The sequence below is a fragment of the Lithobates pipiens genome, unplaced genomic scaffold (genome assembly GCF_037356315.1).
Source record: "Lithobates pipiens isolate NorthernLeopardFrog02 unplaced genomic scaffold, aLitPip1_a1.2 Scaffold_11, whole genome shotgun sequence".
Lineage (NCBI taxonomy): Eukaryota > Metazoa > Chordata > Amphibia > Anura > Ranidae > Lithobates > Lithobates pipiens.
The window spans coordinates 20182614-20206046 of NW_027507696.1; the positions used below are offsets into that span (position 1 = coordinate 20182614).

The 23433-nt window shown below is 42.4% G+C and overlaps 1 protein-coding gene across 1 annotated transcript in view; it reads left to right on the forward strand.

The window, feature by feature from the left end:
• Window positions 1-344: 344 nt before the first annotated feature.
• The window catches only part of PSME1 (proteasome activator subunit 1), a 30940-nt gene continuing 7851 nt past the window's right edge, over window positions 345-23433 (forward strand). The window contains exons 1-9 of the mRNA XM_077469492.1: window positions 345-545; window positions 10024-10056; window positions 11766-11828; window positions 16344-16439; window positions 19838-19898; window positions 20458-20555; window positions 20714-20782; window positions 20863-20930; window positions 21021-21075. Of these exons, the coding sequence (XP_077325618.1) occupies window positions 507-545; window positions 10024-10056; window positions 11766-11828; window positions 16344-16439; window positions 19838-19898; window positions 20458-20555; window positions 20714-20782; window positions 20863-20930; window positions 21021-21075 (582 nt within the window). The 5' untranslated portion in view covers window positions 345-506. The remainder of the gene's footprint in view (window positions 546-10023; window positions 10057-11765; window positions 11829-16343; window positions 16440-19837; window positions 19899-20457; window positions 20556-20713; window positions 20783-20862; window positions 20931-21020; window positions 21076-23433) is intronic.

Genomic DNA, 23433 nt, shown 5'->3' on the forward strand with positions numbered 1-23433 from the left:
GATATTTGTCATTTTTATCTAATCGGGCAGGCCCTTGCACTACATAGTTGATGGTAGATGTAAAGGCGACTGTACAATCAGACTGCGCAGTGTATGATCATTGTACAAACATAATAATTTAATTATGCATACAGTATTGATTGATGTTTGGATTATGGTTGTCAATTAAATCTGGAAATGCTCTGATGTGGTTACTTCTTTTTAAATTGTTATGGTATATTTATTTCAATTGTTTACATGTTTTCCTAGGCTGTGATTTCTTGCTGTGTATATCACTAGATGTCGGTGATTTCATGTTCTCCACCTTCCGTCTTCTAACTGTCAGCACCTCCCTCTGCCTATTTCACAAAGTCATTGCTCCTCCTTGTTCTGTAAAGTCCCTTCTTCTTTACTTTCACTTTCCCTTCAAAGCTGAAACGTCTAAAGTGTAAAAAACCGAGCAGACTGACGGTAACGGGGATCTGCCTCTTACTCTTCATCCACAATCTGATCCCTCTGCAGCAATAATGGCAGATGTTGAAGTTAAACAGGAAGCCATACAAAAGGTGAGAGGTTCAGGTTGATGTTTACGTGTGTTTTGTTGGAGCCGTATATCCCTCCGACACATATATACATGTATGTTTTATAAATATATTTTAGTTATGTACGTTCGGCCTTCAAAAACAAATTAAATAAGTATATACCGTACGTATTTTCAAACAAATGAAAAAGAGAAGGAGGAGGCCATGGGTGTCATAGTTATAGCATGTGGAATTCTTCAGGATCAGATAATCAAAGTATCATATATGAACAGATAATTAAATTATATTACTACAGAGTACAATCATTTATACAAAAAAAAAAAAAATGCCACTGTACACTGACGATGCATGCCAAAGCTCGTTCTAAAATACGAGTCATGGTCAGAGTGAGGCCTACTTTCATTTTGCTGGTTTTCCTTATTATAGGTGCACAGTCATATAGACCAGACATAGCACTCAGTACTATACTACAAGCTGTAACACGCGTCCTATGAAACATAAAGCAAAAGAAAAAACTGAAATATGAGCTGAAAGTAAATTCTAACAACCCCAAAACAAGTTATGCACAGATTAAATGACAAACATGGAATATTAAATATCAGTGAAAATCTCGTTAGATTGTTAGAGGACAGTTTATGTGTCTGTATTTATTTCACACTTGGTTTCCTGGAAGTAACCTGCAAAGCTTAATGCCGCGTACACACGACCGGACTTTCCGGGAAACTAGGTCTGACGGTCTTCCCGATGGACTTTCGGCAGGGTTCCGACGGATTTTCCGAAAGAACGGATTTGGCCACACACGAACGGACTAAGTCCATTCGAAAGTCTGTTGGTTTTGAACGTGATGACGTAAACAGGACTTTCAATAGCCAGTAGCCAATAGCTGACCTTGTGTCGTATTTGGTCCGTTGGACCAGCACACAGACGAACGGTTTCCCCGATTTGAGTCCGTCGGAATTGAATCTGTTGGATAGATTTGAAACATGTTCTATTTCTAGGTCCGCTGGATTTTATTCCCGAAAAACGAACGGATTAGCCCACACACGATCAGATTGTCCGACGGACTAATCCCGGTGGACCTAGTTTGCCGGAAAGTCCGGTCGTGTGTACGCTGCATTAGAGGTCTAAGTTTACTCTAATGTCCTGTACATGCGGTCGGACATTCCAACGACAAAATCTGTCTGATTTTTTCATACGGATTTTGGCTCAAACTTGTCTTACATACACACGGTCGCACAAAGTTGTCGGAAAATCCGATCGTTCAGAACACGGTGATGTAGAACACGTGCGACGGGACTATAATGAGGCCAGTAGCCAATAGCTTTCGTCTCGTAATTTATTCTGAGCATGCATGGAACTTTGTCCGTCGGAATTGTCTACACACAATCAGAATTGAAACAATCAGATTTTGTTGTCGGCAAATTTTAGATCCAGATCTCAAACTTTGTGTGTTGTAAATTTCCGACAGAAAAAGTCCAATGGAGCCCACACACGATCGGAATTTCCGACAACACAATCCGATCGCACATTTTCCATCGGAAAGTCCGACCGTGTGTACGGGGCATAAGGCCCCTTTCACACAGGCTTTCTGATCAGATCTGCCTGTCAGTTTTTCAGGCAGATCTGATCGGAGCCTCCATTCGCAAAGAGGAGTCCACCAGGTGGACCACCCATGTGAAAGGACCCCATGGCCTCATACACACTGGATTTTTTTATGCTACTCTTAGGGGCGTCTGCCATTTTTTTCTGCCTCTAAATGCCCCTGCATGTTAGTCTATGGGGTTGATTTACTAAAGGCAAACTTGGAAGTGCGGTCGCTGTAGATCTGAGGGGGACAGGTAAGGAAAATAAAAAACAGCATTTTTGCTTGCACAAGATTGCATGATAAAATCAGCAGATCCCCTCATTTCAGATCTACCCCTCAGATCTACAGCGACTGCACTTGTAGTGCAAAGTGGATTTGCCTTTAGTAAATCAACCCCTATGTGTTCATGTACACATTGGGGGTTATTTACAAAAGGCAAATCCACTTTGCACTGCAAGTGCACTTGGAAGTGCAGTCGCTCTAAATCTAAGGGGTAGATCTGAAATGAGGGGAAGCTCTGCTGATTTTATCATCCAGTCATGTGCAAGCTAAAATGCTGTTTTTTATTTTCCTTGCATGTCCTCCTTGGATCTACAGTGACTTTACTTCCAAGTGCACTTTCAGTGCAAAGTGGACTTTCCTTTAGTAAATAACCCCCATAGCTGTCTAGGCATCTAAACAAGCGGTTTTCTATGGGGATACTCGCTGAAGAGGAGGAGCCAGAAGCCCCAAGAAGAGGAGGATTAAATTCTATTGCACAGAGCAGGTAAGTATAAACCTGTTTGTTATTTTATTTTTTAAAGAGCATTTACAATCACTTTATTAAATACCCATTTTTTTTTAATCATTGTGGGTTAATTTTTAATTTTTTTTTCAAAAGGTGGAGGTGAAAAGTTGGATACAGATTTATTATTATTTTTTTTTTAAATCAGAAAGATGCTTTATTGAAGTAGACAGAAGCAAGATATCAGAGTAAAAGTATACCATCTCCCATCCCATTACCCCATTGTGTATTGTAATAGTATGAACTCCCTTGGCCCTAGGCCTGGTGTATCAAGTCCAATGTTGGTAAATATAGCATTCAAGGTGATGGGTATACTGCTGACCCATTCTTTATGAGAGGGCAGATCAGTAGATTTCTAATGATGGAGAATCAGTTTACAAACCTGGAAAAGAGGTCTTAGTAATGCGTCCCTAATGAATGCTCCAGGTTCCACATCAACCAGAATTCCCAATAAACAACATTTGCAATCTAGTGGCACATTGGTACAAAACACTCTATTAACCACTTCAGCCTCAGAAGGATATACCCCATTCCTGACCAGAGAACTTTTTGTGATTCGGCACTGCATCGCTTTAACTGACAATTGCGTGGTCGTGCGACGTGGCTCCCAAACAAAATTGGAGTCCTTTTTTTCCCACAAACAGAGCGTTCTTTTGGTGGTATTTGATCACCCCTGCAGTTTTTTTTTTTTGTTGCGCTATAAACAAAAAGGAGCGACAATTTTGAAAAAAAACGCATTATTTTTTACTTTTTGTATATCCCCAAAAAATATATCAAAAAACATTTGTTTTCCTCAGTTTAGGCCGATATGTATTCTTCTACATATTTTTAGTAAAAAAAAATTGCAATAAGCATTTATTGATTGGTTTGGGCAAAAGTTATAGGGTCTACAAAATAGGGGATAGTTTTATGGCATATTTATTAATAATTTTTTTGTTACTAGTAATGGCGGCAATCAGTGATTTTTATCCTGACTGCGACATTATGGCGGACACATCAGACACTTTTGACACATTTTTGGGACCATTGGCATTAATACAGCGATCAATGCTATAAAATTGCATTGATTACTGTAAAAATGTCACTGGCAGTGAATGGATTAACCACTAGGGGGTGGGGAGGTGTTAAATGTGTCCTAGGGGAGTGTTTCTAACTGTCTGGGGGATGGGCTGGGTGTGACGTGGATGCTGATCGCTGCTCCCAATGACAGGGAGCAGAGAATCAGTGTCCTGTCACTAGGCAGAACGGGGAGATGCTGTTTACATCGGCATCTCCCCATTCTTCAGCTCAGTGATGCGATCTCGGGTAGCCCCGCACCGATCGAGTCCGCGGGTCCCGCGGGCACGGTCACGGAGCTCGCGGTAGGCACGCGCATGGCGGGAAATTCAAAGTGACGTACGGGTACGTTACTTTGCCCAGCCGTGCCATTCTGCCGACGTATATATGCCAACAGCGATCAGCAAGTGGTTAAAGTGATTGTAAACCCTCCTGTTTTTTGTAATACAAATAACAAACATGTCATGCTTACCTGCTCTGTGCAATCATTTTGCACAGAGCAGCCCCGATTCTCCTCTTCTGGAGTCCCCTGCTGGCGTTCCAGGCCCTTCCTCTTCATCGGGTGCCCCCACGGAAAGCCGCTTTCCATGGGGCCACACTTGGCTCTCTCCCGAGTCCCGCTGCTGCGTCCATTGACACATAAAGCGGGACTTGACCCTGCTCCTGTGTCACTGGATTTGATCGACAGCAGCCATTGGCTCCTGCTGCTATCAATCTGTCCAATGAGTAGAGAGACAGTGGCTGGAGCCGCTGCACTCATGCAAATCGTTGGATCGGATTGGGTTTCAGGTAAGAAAAAGGGGGGGTCTGGGGGAGCTGCAGCACAGAAGTTTTTTCCTTGAGGCTTGAGGCTTTACAACCATTTTAAGTGTGTCCACCACCCCTTTCCAGTAAAGGTGCAACTTGGGACACTGCCACATTGAGTGAATCAGGTCTTGCATCTAATAAATAGGTGGTTGGCCTGAGTTCCCATTTTGTAAAGCCTAAGGGGTGTAGTGGATTCTTAGTAAGATATAGAATACAATTTCCTCCTCTTCTTGGGTCCCCCATCAGTGCTCCTGGCCCCTCCCTCCTGTGAGTGCCCCTACAGAAACCTGCTTTCTATGGGGGCACTCGTGCAGGCTCACCCCCACTTCTCCGTCACTGACTTTGATTGACAGCAGCAGCAGACAATATCTCCCACTGCCTCAGCAAAGCCTGTGAGAGCAGGAAGTAAAGGGAGGGAAGAGCTGCAGACGTGCGCAGCGCTGGATTGAATGAGGGCTCAGGTAAGTAAAAGGGGGTGGTGAGGGGGGATGCTGATGTCTAAACATTTTTTACCTTAATGCAACTAAAAAATATTTAGGATTTATAACCACTTTAAGAAATTCAGTCCATAACATAGCATAGCATTTCGATATGAAGCCTTTAGAGATCTCAGTTGACTGTATTAATTTAAAACCACTTCCCACCCAAGGTACATCATATGACATCCTGGACTTTGAGTGGGGATATCCGAATTTATGCCTGCAGCTACAGGCATCATCCAGATACTGTATCATCTTTTTCGGCTGGCGGTTCCCTGCACCCTAAGAACAATCATAGCGACAGTTCAGGCCGATTTATCGTTCTTACAGGCATCCCCTCCCGCTTCCCTCCAGTGCTTCTACTGGCTAGCGAGCCGGCAAAGAAATCCACTGGAAGTTGAGCATAGAAGTTTACAAGGGACAGATGGTCCCTGGCTATCTCTATGACCTTCGGAGACCCGGGCACGACGTTATGATGTCACGTCCGGCCCGGCGGAAGTAAACATTGCCGGGGACTTGGCTGGAAAAGCCGAGATGGTTTATTTTTTCTTTTGATCTCGGTCTTTGCTGCCTTGAGGAGACATGGGGATCTTATAGACCCTACATCTCTTCATAAAGAGGACCCGTCACACTCTATTCCTATTACATTCCTTGTACTAGGAATAATAGTGATTAAAAACATTTTTTTAAAGGGAAAGTGTAAAAATAAAAAAATTTAAATAAAGGAAAAGAAAAACAAAATTAAGCGCCCTGTCCCAGCATGCCCACGCACAGAAACAAACTCAAACGTACGTCGCGCCCATATATGTAAGCGGCGTTCAAACTACACATGTGAGGTATCACCGCAAACGTTAGAGTGGGAGTAACAATTCTAGCCCAAGATCTCCTCTGTAACTCTAAAATCGTAACCTATAAAGAAATGTGAATGCGTCGTCTATGGAGATTTTTATGTACCAAAGTTTGGCACCATTCCACGAGTGTGCGCAGTTTTAAAGTGTGACATGTTAGGTATCTATTTACTCGGCGTAACATCATCTTTCACATTAAACAAAATTATTGGGCAGACATTACTGTACGGCCGCCATTTTATTCCGTAGGGTCTCTGCCAAACAAAACATATATAATGTTTGGGGGGTTCTGAGTAATTTTCTAGAAAAAAAATTATGATTTTTACATGTAGGAGCGAAGTGCCAGAATTGGCTCAGATGGGAAGTGGTTAAATACGGTACGCAGCACGGTACACCAAACTATGTCCCCTTCCACTCTAACTGCATGTTGTAGCTGTACATAGTAATAATACATGTATTGAGGTAGGGAGAAAGTATCCTAAGGATATGGATCTTTAAGCAGTAAAAAGTCACTAGTGGAGCTTAATGAATTGGTTACAGCAGCTCTTTTGTGAGATATTGTATATATATTTCCAATTGTGGTACAGGAGGGGTTGAAGAAGAGATTCTATATAAACTAGAAAGAACTGTAAAGGTCTGCTTTAAGGCTGGGTAAGGTTCACACTATTGCAAATTGGATGTGGGGAACCCGCACACAAAAAATTTTTTTTTTTACCTTCTTGCAAAGAATGCATGAAAGTAAAAAAACATCAGCTTTTAGAACACACAAGTTGAATGCAAAGGTGTCATCGGCATTTTAAAACTTGCAGCATATAGACTAAGTATTTCACTATAACTGACACTCCGACACTTCCCAACAATGCACTACTATTTGCCTACATTCATGTGAAAAAGTAAGTACATCACATTGAAATTGTTGAATTTTGTACCATATTTGAACATGCAAACATTCGATCTTCATTCCAACTTTGACTACTGGTAAAGGCAATTTACTAGAGAAAATTACATCTATGCTTTATTTACTTTATTATAATCTAAGTGAGTGAAAATACAGATTTGTCATGTGGAATAAGAACATTTACCACCTTTTCAAATCCATGAAATTAAAATCAGGTGTTCCAGATTAGGTGCCAACGATTGGAACCTTCTTATGCCGCGTACACACGGTCGGAGAATCCGTCGGAATGTGTCTTATCGGACCGTGTCGTCAGATAATCCGACTGTGTGTGGTATGCATCGGACTGATTCCGTCCGAATCTCTGTCGGACCCAATTTTCTAACATGTTGGAAATATTTCCTGACCAACTGGGCCGGTCGGACGTAATCCGATCATGTGTAGAGAATTTTGATCAGACCAAGTGCCACGCATGCTCAGATCAAATTCCTACATCAAAGCTATTGGCTACTAGCCTGAACCTAGTCCCATCGTAACGAAATTACATCATCACGTTCTGAAAAATCGAATTTTTCGACAACTTAGTCCGACCGTGTGTATGCAACAGTTTCAGACGCAATCCGTCAGACTAAATCTGACAGACAAAATCCGACGGATTTGGTTGTGGAAATCTCCGACCGTGTGTACAGGGGCTTAGGCCCCTTTGACATGTGGCGAATTCCATTCCGATCAGCTCACAGGTCCCCTGCTGCTCGGAGCAGAGCGAGCAGATAACAAATCTGTGTCCGACCTGCTCTATGGGTGGTCGGAACTGACTGCACTGTCTGGTAATAACAAACTACCTGCCAATCCGCCTAAACGTTAGAGGACAGATTCCCCCCCCCCCTTTTTTTTTTTTTTTTTAGCAGACCAGATTGTACCTGGAGGTAGGCCAGCGTACACAAGTCTGTAGGGATGTCCATAGGTATGCATGGGCCATCCAATCAGGTCCGGTGAATTCACCTTGAAGTGTAAGTAAACCCCCCTATCGTTTTCAGCCAAGGAAGCTGCCATCTTTGCCTCTATTTAATATAAAACTACCATGATGCTGCACATGTGATCAGTCATAACACCAGCCATTGGATGGTTTAACAGTTTAATTGAGAGCACAACCAATGGAAGTGTTACATTTCCGGCATGCCCCGGAAATAAAACTGTTTTATGGATGGGTTTACTTCCGCTTTAAGAAATTAGAAATTCCCTCCAATGGGGTTGCTGACAAAGCAGTTTTTATAGTGCGAGGAAGGGTTGGAACCACTGATGGCACAAATAAGAAAATGGGCATGAAATAAGAAAACAAATTTTTACTGACAAGTGAAAAGAAATGTAAGCTTTCAAGGCTCAAGTCATTGTCAATGACATTGTGTCTCATCATGGCTGTAATGGTATTTTGTTGGTGGAATCCATTCCTAAATCTGAATTTCATAGACATTAGACTTCATGTAAAGAACAGTCCATATTACCCTTATCAACCAACCAGGTTCAAGATGTTTGCCAGGTTAGCTCAGACAATCTGAACTGTTATTAAAATAAATAAAAACACTTCTTTCATACAATTCATATATATGAAGTCCACAGTACAAACAGAAAAAGTTGTGCAGGTAGCTGCATGCACCAATAGGAAATCAGATTTCACCAGTATGACTACACGCACTATTGTACACAGCTGACAGATTCCTGTGATTTCATTCACACCATTTCAGTCCATAATCGTGAGTTAGACCCTATAAACTTTTATGCAAAAACTAGATGCATTAGCTCACACTATTTTCAGATGGCTAATTCAATAACCCTGCAAATGACCTAAAAATGTACCTGCGGCATTTTTTGATAACATAGCGCACCATGACTGAAGGTAGTATGTAGTGTTGCACTGCAACACATGTGCATTTGCAGTGCATTGCTTAGTGTTTTGGGGTGCAACTAAAAATTAGTGGTGGCGTTCTAGCGTAATGCGCAGAACAAAAGAGCACTCCAGCTGGAGTGAGATCACCATGGCGCATGCGCACATCGTAGAAGGGTTTTTTCAAAGGGTGATACCATTTCACGTGGACAAGTGAAAGCTATGCAAAGAGTGGAGGGACACCGTAGATGTCACATTGTGCCTCGCTGTAATACCCCGGCGCAACAGCGAGGCACAACATGACAATTACGGTGTCCCTCCGCCATTTGCATAGCATTAAATTGTGCCCGAGAAATGTTATCTCCAGTCAAAAAAAGGCTCCTATGATGTGTGCATGCATTATGGGTCGTCACTCCAGCTGATCGGCAAATCAGCTGGAGTGCCATCCGTTCTGCACATGCGTGGGCACTTTTCAACGATGGGCACATCTCGACAGATCAGTGGCACAAAACTAAAGTCCATTATTTGCAAAAAAAATGGTGCATTTAGAATTTTTTTGCAAAGGAGGATGGAAATCATTGCAACCACAATCTGTGGATCACCGGTGCAATGCTTTGACCCCTGCAGACTCTTTGCACAGTCAGACCTTAGGTTTGGACCTTAACTTACAGGGCAGGAGGAACTATCAATAGACAACAAGTGCAACATCATTACACTAGTGCACTGAGAACTACAAGTTCCTCTGATGAGGTGGAAGATGGCACTTGTAGGTTTTCTGTTCACAGATTTCTGTGAATGAACTATATGACTGTTCAGGCAGAGCCACTCGTAGCCACATCAGTTTTACATTGGACAGGAGCCAGCAGCGAGAAGAACCCCTGACTTCTGTAAGAGGGGTTTACTTTTTGAAGGTGGGGGCTGCAGACTCTGACTATGCTCCAGGTCGCACCCCCAAATATAAGTGTAACATGAATCATGCTTAGATAAGTGGAGTTTGCCATTAAACATGCAGAGGAAACTTTTGTGTATTTTGTTATATTTGCATTACGGTACCTTCTAATACTACAATGATACAAACCATGCCAAGCAATCTAATCTTAATCAAGCTATCTATTAACTTATTAATTAATTAATTATTATTATTAATTATTTGTTTTATTTTATAGGTACAAGGATTCCAGAATCAGTTTTGTAAGGAGGTGAGAAAATATATTAAATGTAATAGTGAATTGTATTATGGTTGCAGAAAACCCAAATGCAGCTCTTAGTGCTGTCTTCGCTATTTATAGGGTAGATGAGCTGGTACGCACCCCAAAGAATATCTGTAGAAGTATTGAAGCTATTATTGCTGACCTAAATAATCACTGTCCAAGCTGGCCATACTCATCACGGTTTCACTTCTTAACTAAGAGCAAGTAAGCGTGGTGTGTTGATGTTTGTGCTAGGGCACCCCCCAATACATGACTTTATATCTGTGCTTTGTTAGGTACTTTAGTGCAGGCATGTGTTTTCTTGTTGTATAAGTAAGTTCAAGCTCCTTTTAGAATGCAGCATGCGCATTTAAAACAGTCTTTCAAGTGTTGCTGCATAAATGTGAATCCAGCCTAAATCTGGAGCAGAGGGTGCAGGATAAAAGCAGGGGGTCCTAACTGATATCTGGCATCTGGTTCCAGAAGCGCCAAGTTACTAGACCAGTTCTTCACTAACTTTTTTTGCAAAGAAATTGTATTTTATATGCATTTCCAAGATTTTGTCCCAAAATCAGCTTTTATTTGCTGGTGCAAAATATGCTAAAATGAAAAAGGAGAACTAAGCTGGCCATACACCATCCACGCAAATGAGGAGGTTAGAGGAATCCCCAGGCCGGGACATTGCATTTTATATCTGGCCACTGTCAGAATACACTGATCAGCGGCTGCAAATGGAAAATTTTCCATTCCTGGTTTTTATTCAGTGTATGGCGAGGTGTAATTATGGATGCACAATATTCAGTTGAAGCCTCTTAATCCCTTTATAGTTGATGCACATATGCTGTTATCCTATTGTCTAAGGACCAGTGTCAACAGGCTTTAGGCTAGGTACACATTGATGTGGTTCTGCGAGCCGCAATTCGTGCTGGCATGGCTGCCTATTAAGTTGAATGGGCTGCCGTGCCTCCTGAAACGTAGAGAAAAGGTCCCTGCACCATTTCTGTAATCGTAGCCCACATGGGAACTGCAAGTGTGGTTTCCAGTGTGGGAGTAATTTCCAGTGTGTGCAGGGTGCCATTAGCATTAATGGCACCCGCGTGCATCTACTGTGGTTTTCTGTGTGACTGCGGGAACAGGTGCGGACCCACAGATGGGAATAAACTCACACAGGTGTGAGCCTAGCCTATATGAGTAATGCAGTGGGATTTTAACATACGTTTGAAAAACTTCTGAGATTGCCCACGTTCACACTGAGGGCTGGTTCAAAATCCTGCAAGTTTAGTTGAACTCACACGATTTCAAACTGGCATTTCAGTCCATCTTTGGGAGCGATATGACAGACATCTGTGTGGGTGAAATCGCCCCCGAAATCTCTAAAAGTAGTGCAGAAAATACTTTTGGGAATTGGTGCAGCGCCACAGAGTCGGCGATTCGGATGGTGCCATTGCCGACAATAGGATCCTATTTGGCATGCGATTTGACATGTCAAATCGCATGCCAAATCTGCCCAATGTGAACGGGGGCAAATTGCTGGTGCATTTAATCGGTGCCAGTTGATTTTTTATTTCACAAGTCTTGATATGGCAGAGTAGGGCTCAGTGACACAGCAGCACAATCGTAAAATCAATTATGTACCCAAGAACTCATTTTTGTCTTTCCGGTTATTAATAACTTTTTCAAATCCCTTATACAATTGTTTTCTGTGTTGCTGTTGCCAGGCAAATGAGCTGATCTCAGTAGGAATTCCACAGAAGATTGCTGACCTGGACAAGTTTCTCAGTGTAAGTTGGCTGCACCCAATACTTGTATCATTTAACCACTTGACCTCTGGAAAATGTACCCCCCTTTATGACCAGGCCATTTTCCTTGCGATACAGCACTGCGTTACTTTAACTGATGATTGAGCAGTCATGTGATGCTGCACCCAAATAAAATTGATGTCATTTTTTTTCCCATAAATAGAGCTTTCTTTTGGTGGTATTTGATCACCTCTGCATTTTTTTCCTGCTATAAACAAAAAAAGATGGATAATTTAGAAAAAAAAAACTTTTTTTTTACTTTCCTGTAAAACATACCCAATAAAAAATATTTTGGTAAAAAAAATCCCAATAAGCGCATATTGATTGATTTGTGCAGAAGTTATAGCGTCTACAAACTATGGGATATATTTATGGAAGTTTTATTTATTTTTTACTAGTAATGGCGGCAGTCAGCGACTTATAGTGGGGCTGCGATATTGCGGCAGATAAACTGGACAATAACTGACACTTTTTTTGGGGACCAGTGACACCTATACAGTGATCAGTGCTAAAAATATACATGGTCACTGTACTAATGACACTGGCTGGGAAGAGGTTAACATCAGGGGCGATTAACCACTTGCCTACTGGGCACTTAAACACCCCTCCTGCCCAGACCAATTTTCAGCTTTCGCTGCTCTCACACTTTGAATGACAATTACTCAGTCATGCAACACTGTACCCAAATGAATTTTTTGTCCTTTTTTTCCCACAAATAGAGCTTTCTTTTGGTGGTATTTGATCACCTCTGGGGTTTTTTTTTGTGCTATAAATGAAAAAAGACCGAAAATGTTGAAAAAAAACGCATTTTTCTTTGTTTCTGTGATGAAATTATGCAAATTATTAATTTTTCTTCATAAATTTTGCCCAAAATGTATACTGCTACATATCTTTGGTAAAAAATAACCCAAGTTAGTGGATATTATTTGCTCTTTGTGAAAGTTAGAGAGTCTACAAGCTGTGGTGCGAATCATAAAAAATTGATCACATCTGATGTACTGGTGGCCCATCTCATTTCTTGTGACCCGAACAACAAGCCAGGAAAGTACAAATACCCCCCAAATGACCCCTTTTTTGAAAGTAGACATTCCAGGGTATTTAGTAAAAGGTGAGGTTTTTGATGTTGTCATTTTTTCCCACAATTCTTTGAAAAATTAAGATTTTTTATTTATTATTATTTTTTCCACAAAATTGTCATTGTAATAGGTTATTTCTCTCACATGGCATGTGTATACCACAAATGACACCCCAAAATAAATTCTGCTACTCCTCCTGAGTATTACGATACCACATGTGTGAGACTTTTTCACAGCCTGGCCACTTAAAGAGGCCCAACATGCAGGGTGCGCCATCACGTGTTCTAGGAGCATAAATTACACATCTAAATGGTTGACTACCTATTACACTTTTGAAGGCCCTGGAGCACCAGGACAATGACATGTGGCACTGATGTGGCACTGATGACAGATGGCACTGATACGTGGCACTGATGACACTGATGTGGCACTGATGACAGATGCCACTAATACGGGGCACTGATGACACGTGACACTGATGACAGATGGCACTAATATGTGGCACTGAGGACAGATGGCACTTACACGTAGCACTGATGACACGTGGCACTAATACATGGCACTGATGACAGATGACACTAATACGTGGCACTGATGACAGATGGCACTAATACGTGGCACCGATGACACTGATGACAGATGGCACTGATACATGGCATTGATGACACGTGACACTGATAACAGATGGCACGTGACACTGACAGGTGGCACTGATGACAAATGGCACTGATACGTGGCACTGATGACAGATGGCACTAATACGTGGCACTGATGACAGATGGCACTGGGGACAAATGGCACTGACAACAGGTGGCACTGGGGACAGATCGCACTGACAGGTGGCACTGGGGACAGGTGGCACTAGCAGGTGGCACTGGGGACAGGTGGCACTGGGGGCAGATGGCACTGGGAGCAGATGGCACTGGGAGCAGATGGCAGTGGGGGCAGATGGCAGTGGGGGCAGATGGCAGTTTATTTTTTTTGTAACTTACGGCCGCTGCAGCCGTTCATTTCTCCCTCCTCACACGCTGTCTGTGTGAGGAGGGAGAGCAGCGCTGAGAGATGATCTCAAAAGTTTACATATGAGATCATCTCCCATTGGACATGCCGATCGCGCTGTGATTGGCCATTTACAGCGATCTGTGATTGGCTGTGTCCAAGGGACATGGCCAGCACAGAACTTCCCCGATGCGCGCTCTCAGGAGCGCGCATTGCGGAAGTAAATAGGAGGACGTCCAGGGACGCCCTCCCGGCAGTTAACGTCTTAAGGGTTGACTGTGTGCCTAACAATGTGTTTTCTCACTGTATGGGAAGGTGCTTTTAGAAATAGGAGGGCATTGATCCATGTTCCTCCTTTACAGGAACACCGGATCAATGCCTCACCTACTGAAATAACGGAAATTTTCCTTGTTTACATAGGCAGATCAGCTCCCACTGTATCTAATCACAGTGGAAGCGGGTCGGCGGTGGCGTGCATGTGCACCTCAGACCCGCAAGTGCAGGATCCTGTGCAGGACAGCCACCTTGTCACCGTATATATATACAGTATATGGTCAGCAAGCATTTAAAGGATAATTTCACTTTTGGAACATGTTACAGTACACGTTTCACTTATTTTTAGGTTGGAACATGTAACATGTTCATGCGTCTGCATCCCATAAGGCCGAACCCCCCCCTTCCCCCCCGTGACAGCAGGTGGTGGATCCTCTCCCCACACCAGCTGTCACAATTTAAAAACAGCCTCGCGCGGCCATGTCATTCATTCACAGCTTTGTGTGAATAAATGCCAACAAGTCAGCCATTTCGGGTGATGGCTTGTATTTTCTTAAAGAACTGCGAGGGTGCTGGTGAGCACTCTCATAGTCAGTTGAGCTTCCTGCTCTCAGGTAACTGCCTGCCTGTATGAGGTACAAGCAAGCAGCTATGCAGAGAGTCTGCAGAAGCCTAAGCCCTTGTACACACGGTCGGAGATTCCGACGGAATGTTTCCTATCGGACCGTTTTGTCGGATATTCTGACTGTGTGTGGTCGGCATCGGACCAACTTGCCGGTAAAATTTTCCGACAAAATGCTCCGATCGGACATACTCCGATCATGTGTAGCCTACTGCGACGGACAAAGTGCCACGCATGCTCAGATCAAATTCCTAGACCAAAGCTATTGGCTACTAGCCTGAACGTAGTCCCGTCGTAACGAAATAACGTCATCACATTATGTAACTGAGTCTGACCGTGTGTATGCAACATCACTTCCGGACCTCTTCCGGAATTAATCCGACGGATTTGGTTGCCGGAATCTCCGACCGTGTGTACGGGGGCTAAGACTGCACCCGTGATCTGCTAATCACAGGTGCAGTGCTCTTCAGGCTTCTTAAAAAAAAAATAATAATAAATACACATTTTTTTTACCTGCAAAAGGCAAAACTATCCTTTAAGCAAAGATGAAAGATCGGATGTCATCCTAGAAGCACTTGTACCCTTGTATGGCCAAAGCTGGTTTATACTGTACTGCATAAAAGCTCTTTGTTCATTAGGACTGTGTACGAGGGAAGTTTGGTCTAATACTTCTGGACGCAAAGACGCTAAATTTTAGTTATTGAACCACTCAGCACTCTTGCTTTATTGTTTATAAAATGGTTGCTAGCTATTAGCAACAATTCCAATATTATGCAAAAGAAACAGTATACAGCTCATTTTTAATTTCCAGTTTTAATTCTTCATCCACAAATTATAGCTTTTACACTATTTAGTGTCACTCCAACATCGCCAAGCATGTATGCTGCAGTCCTCAGTCATTTGTACAATTGCTCCAGAAAGCTCATCACCCAGAGGAGCTGTATCTTTTGACTTAAACTGTTACTAAACCCAGGACCCTGCATTCACTATATCTGGTCTCCCACAGTACACGGAATATGGAAATGCATTTTAGTAAATATAAACTGCTAAATACCTTTTGTCTTTAGCAATATGCTGTATAGCAGTCTTGTGACTTCTATTAGTGTCTGGCTGAGCACTGGTTAAAGCTTGTAGGAGGAGTTTTCATTCTCCTCTGACTGTCCTATGAGATTGCAGGACCCGTGGCTCTCCATCTGGACAGTGCTGATTGGCTCTGTGCTGACCACATGCACCCTTCCAAGAAAATAAAAAAACTCTCTAGCAGTGCACACCAAACTGAGCATGTGCAGAGTGACTCCAAAGGCTCTGTTCTATCAGGAGATGGATTGGAGACTGTGGAAGAAGAGGAGGATAAGAGAAGACAGGATCAAACAACCCCCTTAGGGTCCATAGTGAGTATAACAAGCATGCTTTACTGCGTATACAGACTGATTTTACTGTTGTGGGTTTAGTAACCCTTTAAGCTGCTTCAGGATAGATGTTCATGACTTATTTATGACAGATGACATGACTGTTTAATCTTTTTAGTCTCCGGAGCTGAATGTTTCTGATTTGACAACACTGCGAGCCGAGCTTGATATACCAATACCAGACCCCGAAAAAGAGAAAGAAAAAGAAAAACAGGTAAGGTAGTTAATTATAACTCTGCTGGCATACTATTTCTACCATCTCTTTATAACCAAATATTAACACAGTACATCCTGTCATGTCATAGGATTATGGTTTCTTATGTTTAAATAACCAGATTTTATTATCAAGAATTGTAACCGCTATTTAAAGCCAAATCAAAGTGTCAGAGTTCAGGAGGGATAGAACATCTATCAAATTTTAGTTTTTTATGTTCCCCAATGGGGAGATTCCATTTCATTTCCACCATCGTAGGCATGAGCTCTCAGATTCTAAGCGCAGAGCTAATGCAATAGGGAGATAAAGCGCATGTGAGGGTTTAAATCAGAGAAGGCACTCATGCCTTTGATGGTGGATATGAACATTAAGAGCTAGGAGATTCTTAGCAACATCCTAGCAACAAGGCAGGATGTGATGATGTGATCTCTGGGAGTTCTCTTTTTATAGTCTGGCTTCAGGAGGTATGTAAATGGCCTACACCAATAGCAAGGGCATTATTTAACTTTGGACAAAGCTGCGCAATTTGTTTTTATCTTCAGGCACCCCCTACCGGCATAGGCAGTTTTTAGTAAAGGTGATCTATACCTTTAAGTTTAGCAAAGGATGGATCCCATAAAGCTGCACATCAATGCAGACTTACTCCCCCAACACATTTCATTCCGCCCCTCGACACTTAATCATGGGGAATCTGTTTTTAGGTTTATCATACACATTAATATGGTAATATGAGAACATATATATATATATATATATATACATCCATTAAGTCAGGCCCCTGCCCTACATAGTTGTTGGTAGCTTTAAAGGGGATTGCACATGTAGTGCTACCCCTGCTGTGGCCGCTGGTAATAGCTGCTTCTTCCTCAATAGTACAGAGGCTTTTAACCATCGCAAGCACTAGTTTATTCACTCCAGCTCCACTAAATCAGTCTAAGGGTTGTCTTTTTGATATTTTATTGCTTGAAGAACTTTAAACAGGAGAGGGATTAGGGCATGGGATACTTCAAAAAAGATTAGCAACAGCAATGTGAGGAAAATCTTCTCCCTGGTCTTTCTCTGGAGGTAATTGAGGACAATGAACAGTCTAAGGCATCATGGCATCATGTAGACCATAAGACAATTTGTTTGGCATCTGTTTCCCTTGCGCCACTGCAGAAGTATTAGTACACAATGCAAATTTGAGGACACTGCACAGTAACAAAGGACACTTTCCTCTAGACTCACACTCCAGGATTCTGCTGAGGACATGGAAATGGCCAGTACTCTGAGGCCCTATAAGAGCTGCCTCAGTCCAAGATACCACTGGTGCTTATATCCCCAAAGCACACAGACACCAGGAATCAATTCAGGGTCTTTACTTACAGGTCCCCAGGGCAGCTGCCTCCTTCCAGCTTCCTCTGGACATGGTTCAGTGAGGGAGTCAATCCTTCTCCAGACCAGGCCTCTTTTTTGGTGAAGTCCTACAGCCAGCTTCTCAGAAGATCCAATCAGCCCTGACACCAGTCCATGGGCTGCCTGAGGGCAGCAGCCGCTCAGGCTTTGGAACCCCGCTATCGAGAAGAACAATCTCTCCAGTGCCTCAGGTTATTTATCACCCTTCCAACCACCTTCTGGATGCTGCTCTCCAGGGATTGGTGAGGCCATGATAAATATTGATGCCGGTCATTTGAATCTCTCACCCTATGATCGAGAAGGTTCTTCCAGACGCAGGGAGATGCAATCAAACACCCAGCCTGGAAACCCTATATAGACCAGAACAATCAATCACTACTCCTTTGACTGCAGAAGGAGCCAAAAACTAAATTAAACTTGAACATCTGCAGAGCCCTAAGGATGAAGGGGGTCTATCCTTGCCAAACCCCTGGCTAGCCACACAGTTGCAGCACCTGATAGAAGTGATGAGTTGGGGTATGGCGCGGAGGGGTGCCCAAGGCAGCTCCTCTGAGACCCTGATGCTGCATACAGTAAAAGAAGAGTCTGTTCCAGTGGCCCTGGAAGCTCTGGTCTTCGGTAAACCACATAAGGTGTACCGACTTATAACCTTATTCAAAAATTATGGAATAAAACCAGATATCTGCAGGAAGTGACTGGATACGCGGAATGTAGCCTGATCTGGTCTAATGGAACCTACCTTGAAATTGCCAATTTTCAACACGGGGCCTTATTGAAGAGGTACGGAGTACTATAAATTAGACATATTTTCCATAACGGAGTAATGTTGTCATTTGAAGCTCTGCAGGAGCTGTTTGGTTTGCCGTCTTCCATGCGCTTTTATTATATGCAATTAAGGCATGCTGTGGCAGCTCAAAGGAGACCTTCTGAATTGTCCAACACCATTGTTTAACTTGATCAAAAGAGCCTCTACCACCAAGATTTATATCACAATGTCATAGTATGTTATTGCAGAATTTTCTGAGAAAACACCCTCTGTGAATGCTGATAAATGGGAGATGTAGGTCAGATGGATGGGGACCAATGGGAGGAAGCTCTCCAGGCGGTACCAATCTGTTCACTGAATGTCTCGCAGAGGCTAACACAACTGTATTTCATACAGAGGGTGTACTATACCCCCCATAGAATGTATATTATGGGTCTCAGGCCTAACCCGCTATGCACCAGATGTAAACGAGACCACGGTGACCTGATCCATCTACTATGGAGGTGCCCAAAATTACATTCCTATTGGAAGGGAGTGTTGGATACCATAAACAGGATATTTCAGATCTCTATGCCTCTAGACCCAAAACCCTGTTTGCTCAATTTGCTGAAGGAGTTTGAATGGGAGGAGTGTATTGAGTAGCAGTTATCAGAACCCTATTACTGGCACGTAAGTTAATAATGATACACTGGAAGTCAGAGGACCCCCCTACGATTAAGGAATGGATTACTGCAGTGGAAAATATGCTCCGGATGGAGAAAGTCATATGCCAACATAGGGGATGCACCCAAAAGTTTTAAAAACTCTGGGGCCCATAGCTTGATGTACCTGGGCTCGTCCTTGTGGATCTTGTTATGGGTAGGTTACTAGGTCTAAATGCCGGTTGAAACTGACCTCAACTGCATTAGAAGAGGAAACATGGGTTATGGGCTCCAGGAGGGAAAGACTCGGATGAGAGGGATAGCTTTTTATTGCACCTTACTAGAAATCCGGTCATGTTCAATTCGCAGTGTGATTATGTTTACTATGCTCTGTAATTGACTACTTGTGAAGCATCAGTCTGTATGTATATGTTTACTTTAATAAAAATTTTCTTTGGATAAAAAAACAAAACAAAAACTACATTTGCCTAGCATCCTACGCTTAGAGGGCGCTACATGCGTTTGATTGTTTGGTGAGAGAGGCAGACAAAGCACTATTGTACTTTATTCATTAACTGCTATTATTTTTTATTTAGAAGAAAGAAAAAGACGAGAAAGAAAAAGACGAGAAAAAGAAAGATGATGAAGAGGAGAAAGGTGATTAATATAAACCTTTTGTTAATGTCTCACATATCATACTTGTAAATGTCCTCCCTTTGCTGCAAAATGTGTCAAATAACTTTAATGTAGCAAAAGCAATGTGTACAGTAAGCCATAGCAGCAGTCAGTCTTTAACTGCAACATGCTGACATTTGTTTGCTAGGAGTTACTGCACTTTGTACCTCATCCTTGCCTTTATCACTGCATTACTAAATAAATATCAGTATAGGGAACAACTAAAGTTAGTGAGTGATGGAAGAAATAGCTCATGTGTCGCTTAGCAGCCGATCAAATTCTCCCTGTTATTTTTATAAAATGCACCACTAAGTTTGCATATAACCAGGTACAGGAAATGGTAAGCCAAAAGGCAGTAATACTAAAAACAATAGTACAATTATCCTGTCTACAAACCCACAAGGCACAGTTCAGCCATTGGGTTAGTTATTATTTCTAATCAAAAATAATAAAGAAACACATTATAAGAAAGGTTACACTTTGAGACATATAAACATTGTGTATACATTCCATTAATGTGTAATCACACCTCTCTCTTTAGGCCCTCCATGTGGCCCCGTTGCATGCAATGAGAAGATTACAAGTCTACAAAAAACTATCAAACAGGAAATACAAGCGCTGAAAGAAAATCTGAATATGGTGAGATGAATGGCATACAAGAAGCACTTGCGCAAGGGAAATGTGAAATGATGGCTGGGAGCTGGGTTTGGTAATGGGGAGAATGTGATGGCTAAAAATGCAAAAGGGAAAGCACTGAGATCAGCAATTCTAAACTCTGTATTTCTTGTCCTTCTCAGGTTACCCTTTGGCTGCAACTTCAGATTCCTCAGATTGAGGACGGGAATAACTTTGGAGTTGCTGTTCAGGTGAGCCATGTGACACTGCTGACGGATGGTGTGTGCACTTTATTTTGATTTAAACTATGCTAGCCTTTTTATTTTCCTAGGAAAAAGTGTTTGAACTGATGACAAGTCTTAGGACCAAGTTAGATGCATCCCTAACCCAGATATCCAAGTGAGTGCTGTATTCATGCAGCAATGACTGCTGTTCTACATCATCTAGAGATATTTCCAGGCTGATCTTATAAGGTTTTTTCTCACTCAGGTATCTCTCTGATCGAGGTGATGCAGTGGCCAAAGCAGCAAAAAGTCCCCATGTGGTAAGAGCAACTCTTGTGTGCCTCCTAAAATCTGAAGCCTTTTTTTGAAGATTTGAGTTTAGCTATTGTTATATGAGATCCTGAGGCAAATGGCATTGCATGAAGAAAAGCTAAATCAAGGTTTTGATACATGTTAAGACTGTGCTACCTGACATAACTGTGATATGGCCATACATGTTTGAGTTCTAAAATGCATGGAGACACTTTTGGTCCAGTCTGGCAGATATTAGGCACCTTAGCACTCACACATAGAGGTTTTGGCTGTAGAAGTGCATACAGCACCTGTGAGTGCAGTTATCCTGCAACATACCTGTGAGTGCAGTTATCCTGCAACATACCTGTGAGTGCAGTTACCCTGCAACATAAACAATCATGACTGAGGTCCACTTATTATATGTGACAAAAAGCCAATGTTTTGCTGACTTCCTGTGTGTACTGACCGTAACTAAAAAAAGAAGCCACAGTCTGAGCTCCTGCAGTAAAGGGTGGGACCCAGTTGTCAAAATGAAAACTGGATCTCAAGAACCTGGCTAGCATCAAATGTATTTTGATTTTTTTTATGGTATACCTTGCATGCCCACAGTTCCTAACTCATTAAATGTAATCTTCTGACGATGGTTTCCTGACTGTTATGTTGATTTAGTGACTTCAGTTCTTTCCTAATCACTGACAAGTTTTCAGAAGTTCTAACTTCACTTCAACTTCACTTTGAATCATGCACTGTATGTTCATTCTGGGTCAAAAGAAGGTTTTCTTAAAAACTGAACCATAAGCAGATATGAAAAAATAAAAATCACATCCGCCCAAAAGTGATATTTCAGTTTCATTAAACCACATGACAGTTTCATCAATATTTCGGGAACTCCAGAACATGCAAAGGTAGGCAGGACCACCTTAAACTCCCAAGCTGACAGGAACAAATCAGGAATAATGATGGGGAGGTCTCAATTATGATGTATCCAAGACACATTAGAAGCCAATGGCTTAATGTGACTATATTTATAACTCAGCTAGTAACTCAGCTAGTAACTTAATTTATCTTTATAATTGTACTCATTGCCAATGTTTTTAATAGGAAAGAGATCATAAGATATTTTTGCCCAGAAAAGGTGACAACCTTAAAGTGACACTAAACTATATTATTCTTCAAAACAACAAGCAGTGCATATAAGTTACAGTCATGTGCACTGCTCTATGCACACTACAAATACCGTGGTCCATAGTTCTTTGCTTCACTTGGGAGCGGGTGGCTACATTCCTACTTCTCCACGGATGTTTCCTGGCCCCATAAAGTCTATGCCCTTGTACATATGGTCGGACATTCCGACAACCAAATCCATCGGATTTTGTCAGACGGATTTTGTCCGAAACTGGTGTTGCATACACACAGTCGGACAAAGTTGTTGGAAAATCCAATCGTTCAGAACGCTATGACAGATATTTTGTTACGACGGGACTACGTTCAGGCTAGTAGCCAATAGCTTTGGTTTAGGAATTTGATCTGAGCATGCGTGGTACTTTGTCCGATCGGAATTCTCTACAAACGATCAAAGTCCGATCGGATCATGTTGCCGGAATTTTTTTTACAGCCCAGCTCTAAAACTTTGTCGGTCGGATATTCAGACGGAAACAGTCCGATGGAGCCCACACACAGTCGGATTATCCGACAACATGGTCTGATCGGACATTTTCCGTCAGAATGTCCGACCATGTGTACAAGGGCTATAGGGGTCAACTGCACATACGTAGAAAGCTGCTGATCTCCTCTAACCCTCAGTAATGCTTGCACATACCAGTAATCAACTCCTGGCACAGGAAGTCTCCCATCGCTAATACATTTTTGACGCTCTCTTCAGTAGATCATTTGACATGTAGGATTGAAAAAAGTTATTAGTGATGGGAAACATCCTGTAGCAGTAGGAAGGTAATAACGTTGTGCCGCTACTAATCATGCGTGGTAGCATCGACTTTTAACTATGGAGCAGTACCGTCCACAAAAGCCATACTCAGCAGGAAAACACATCTAGAGAGCTCCCTCCAACGGGTTTGGCTTTGTTGCAATGGGAAATGACCTTCTGATATTTAGCCCCCTCAGCTCACACCGCCTCAATACCCTTTGGATTTTGCTGTGGCTTACACAGGCACTGTAATCCAGCTACCTGCCCAACCTCTACTGCTGGCTGTGAGGACTGCGTATGAAGTTACAAGAGCGTCTTGTGAAGGCACAACTCACTACACCTGCTAGCATACCCCTTGTCATCACTGTGTTTGCACATACCTGAAACTTCCTCCATGCTACCACAGCTAATCCCATCATCCTCCCAATCATTTCACTGACCCACCATCCTACTCCCTACC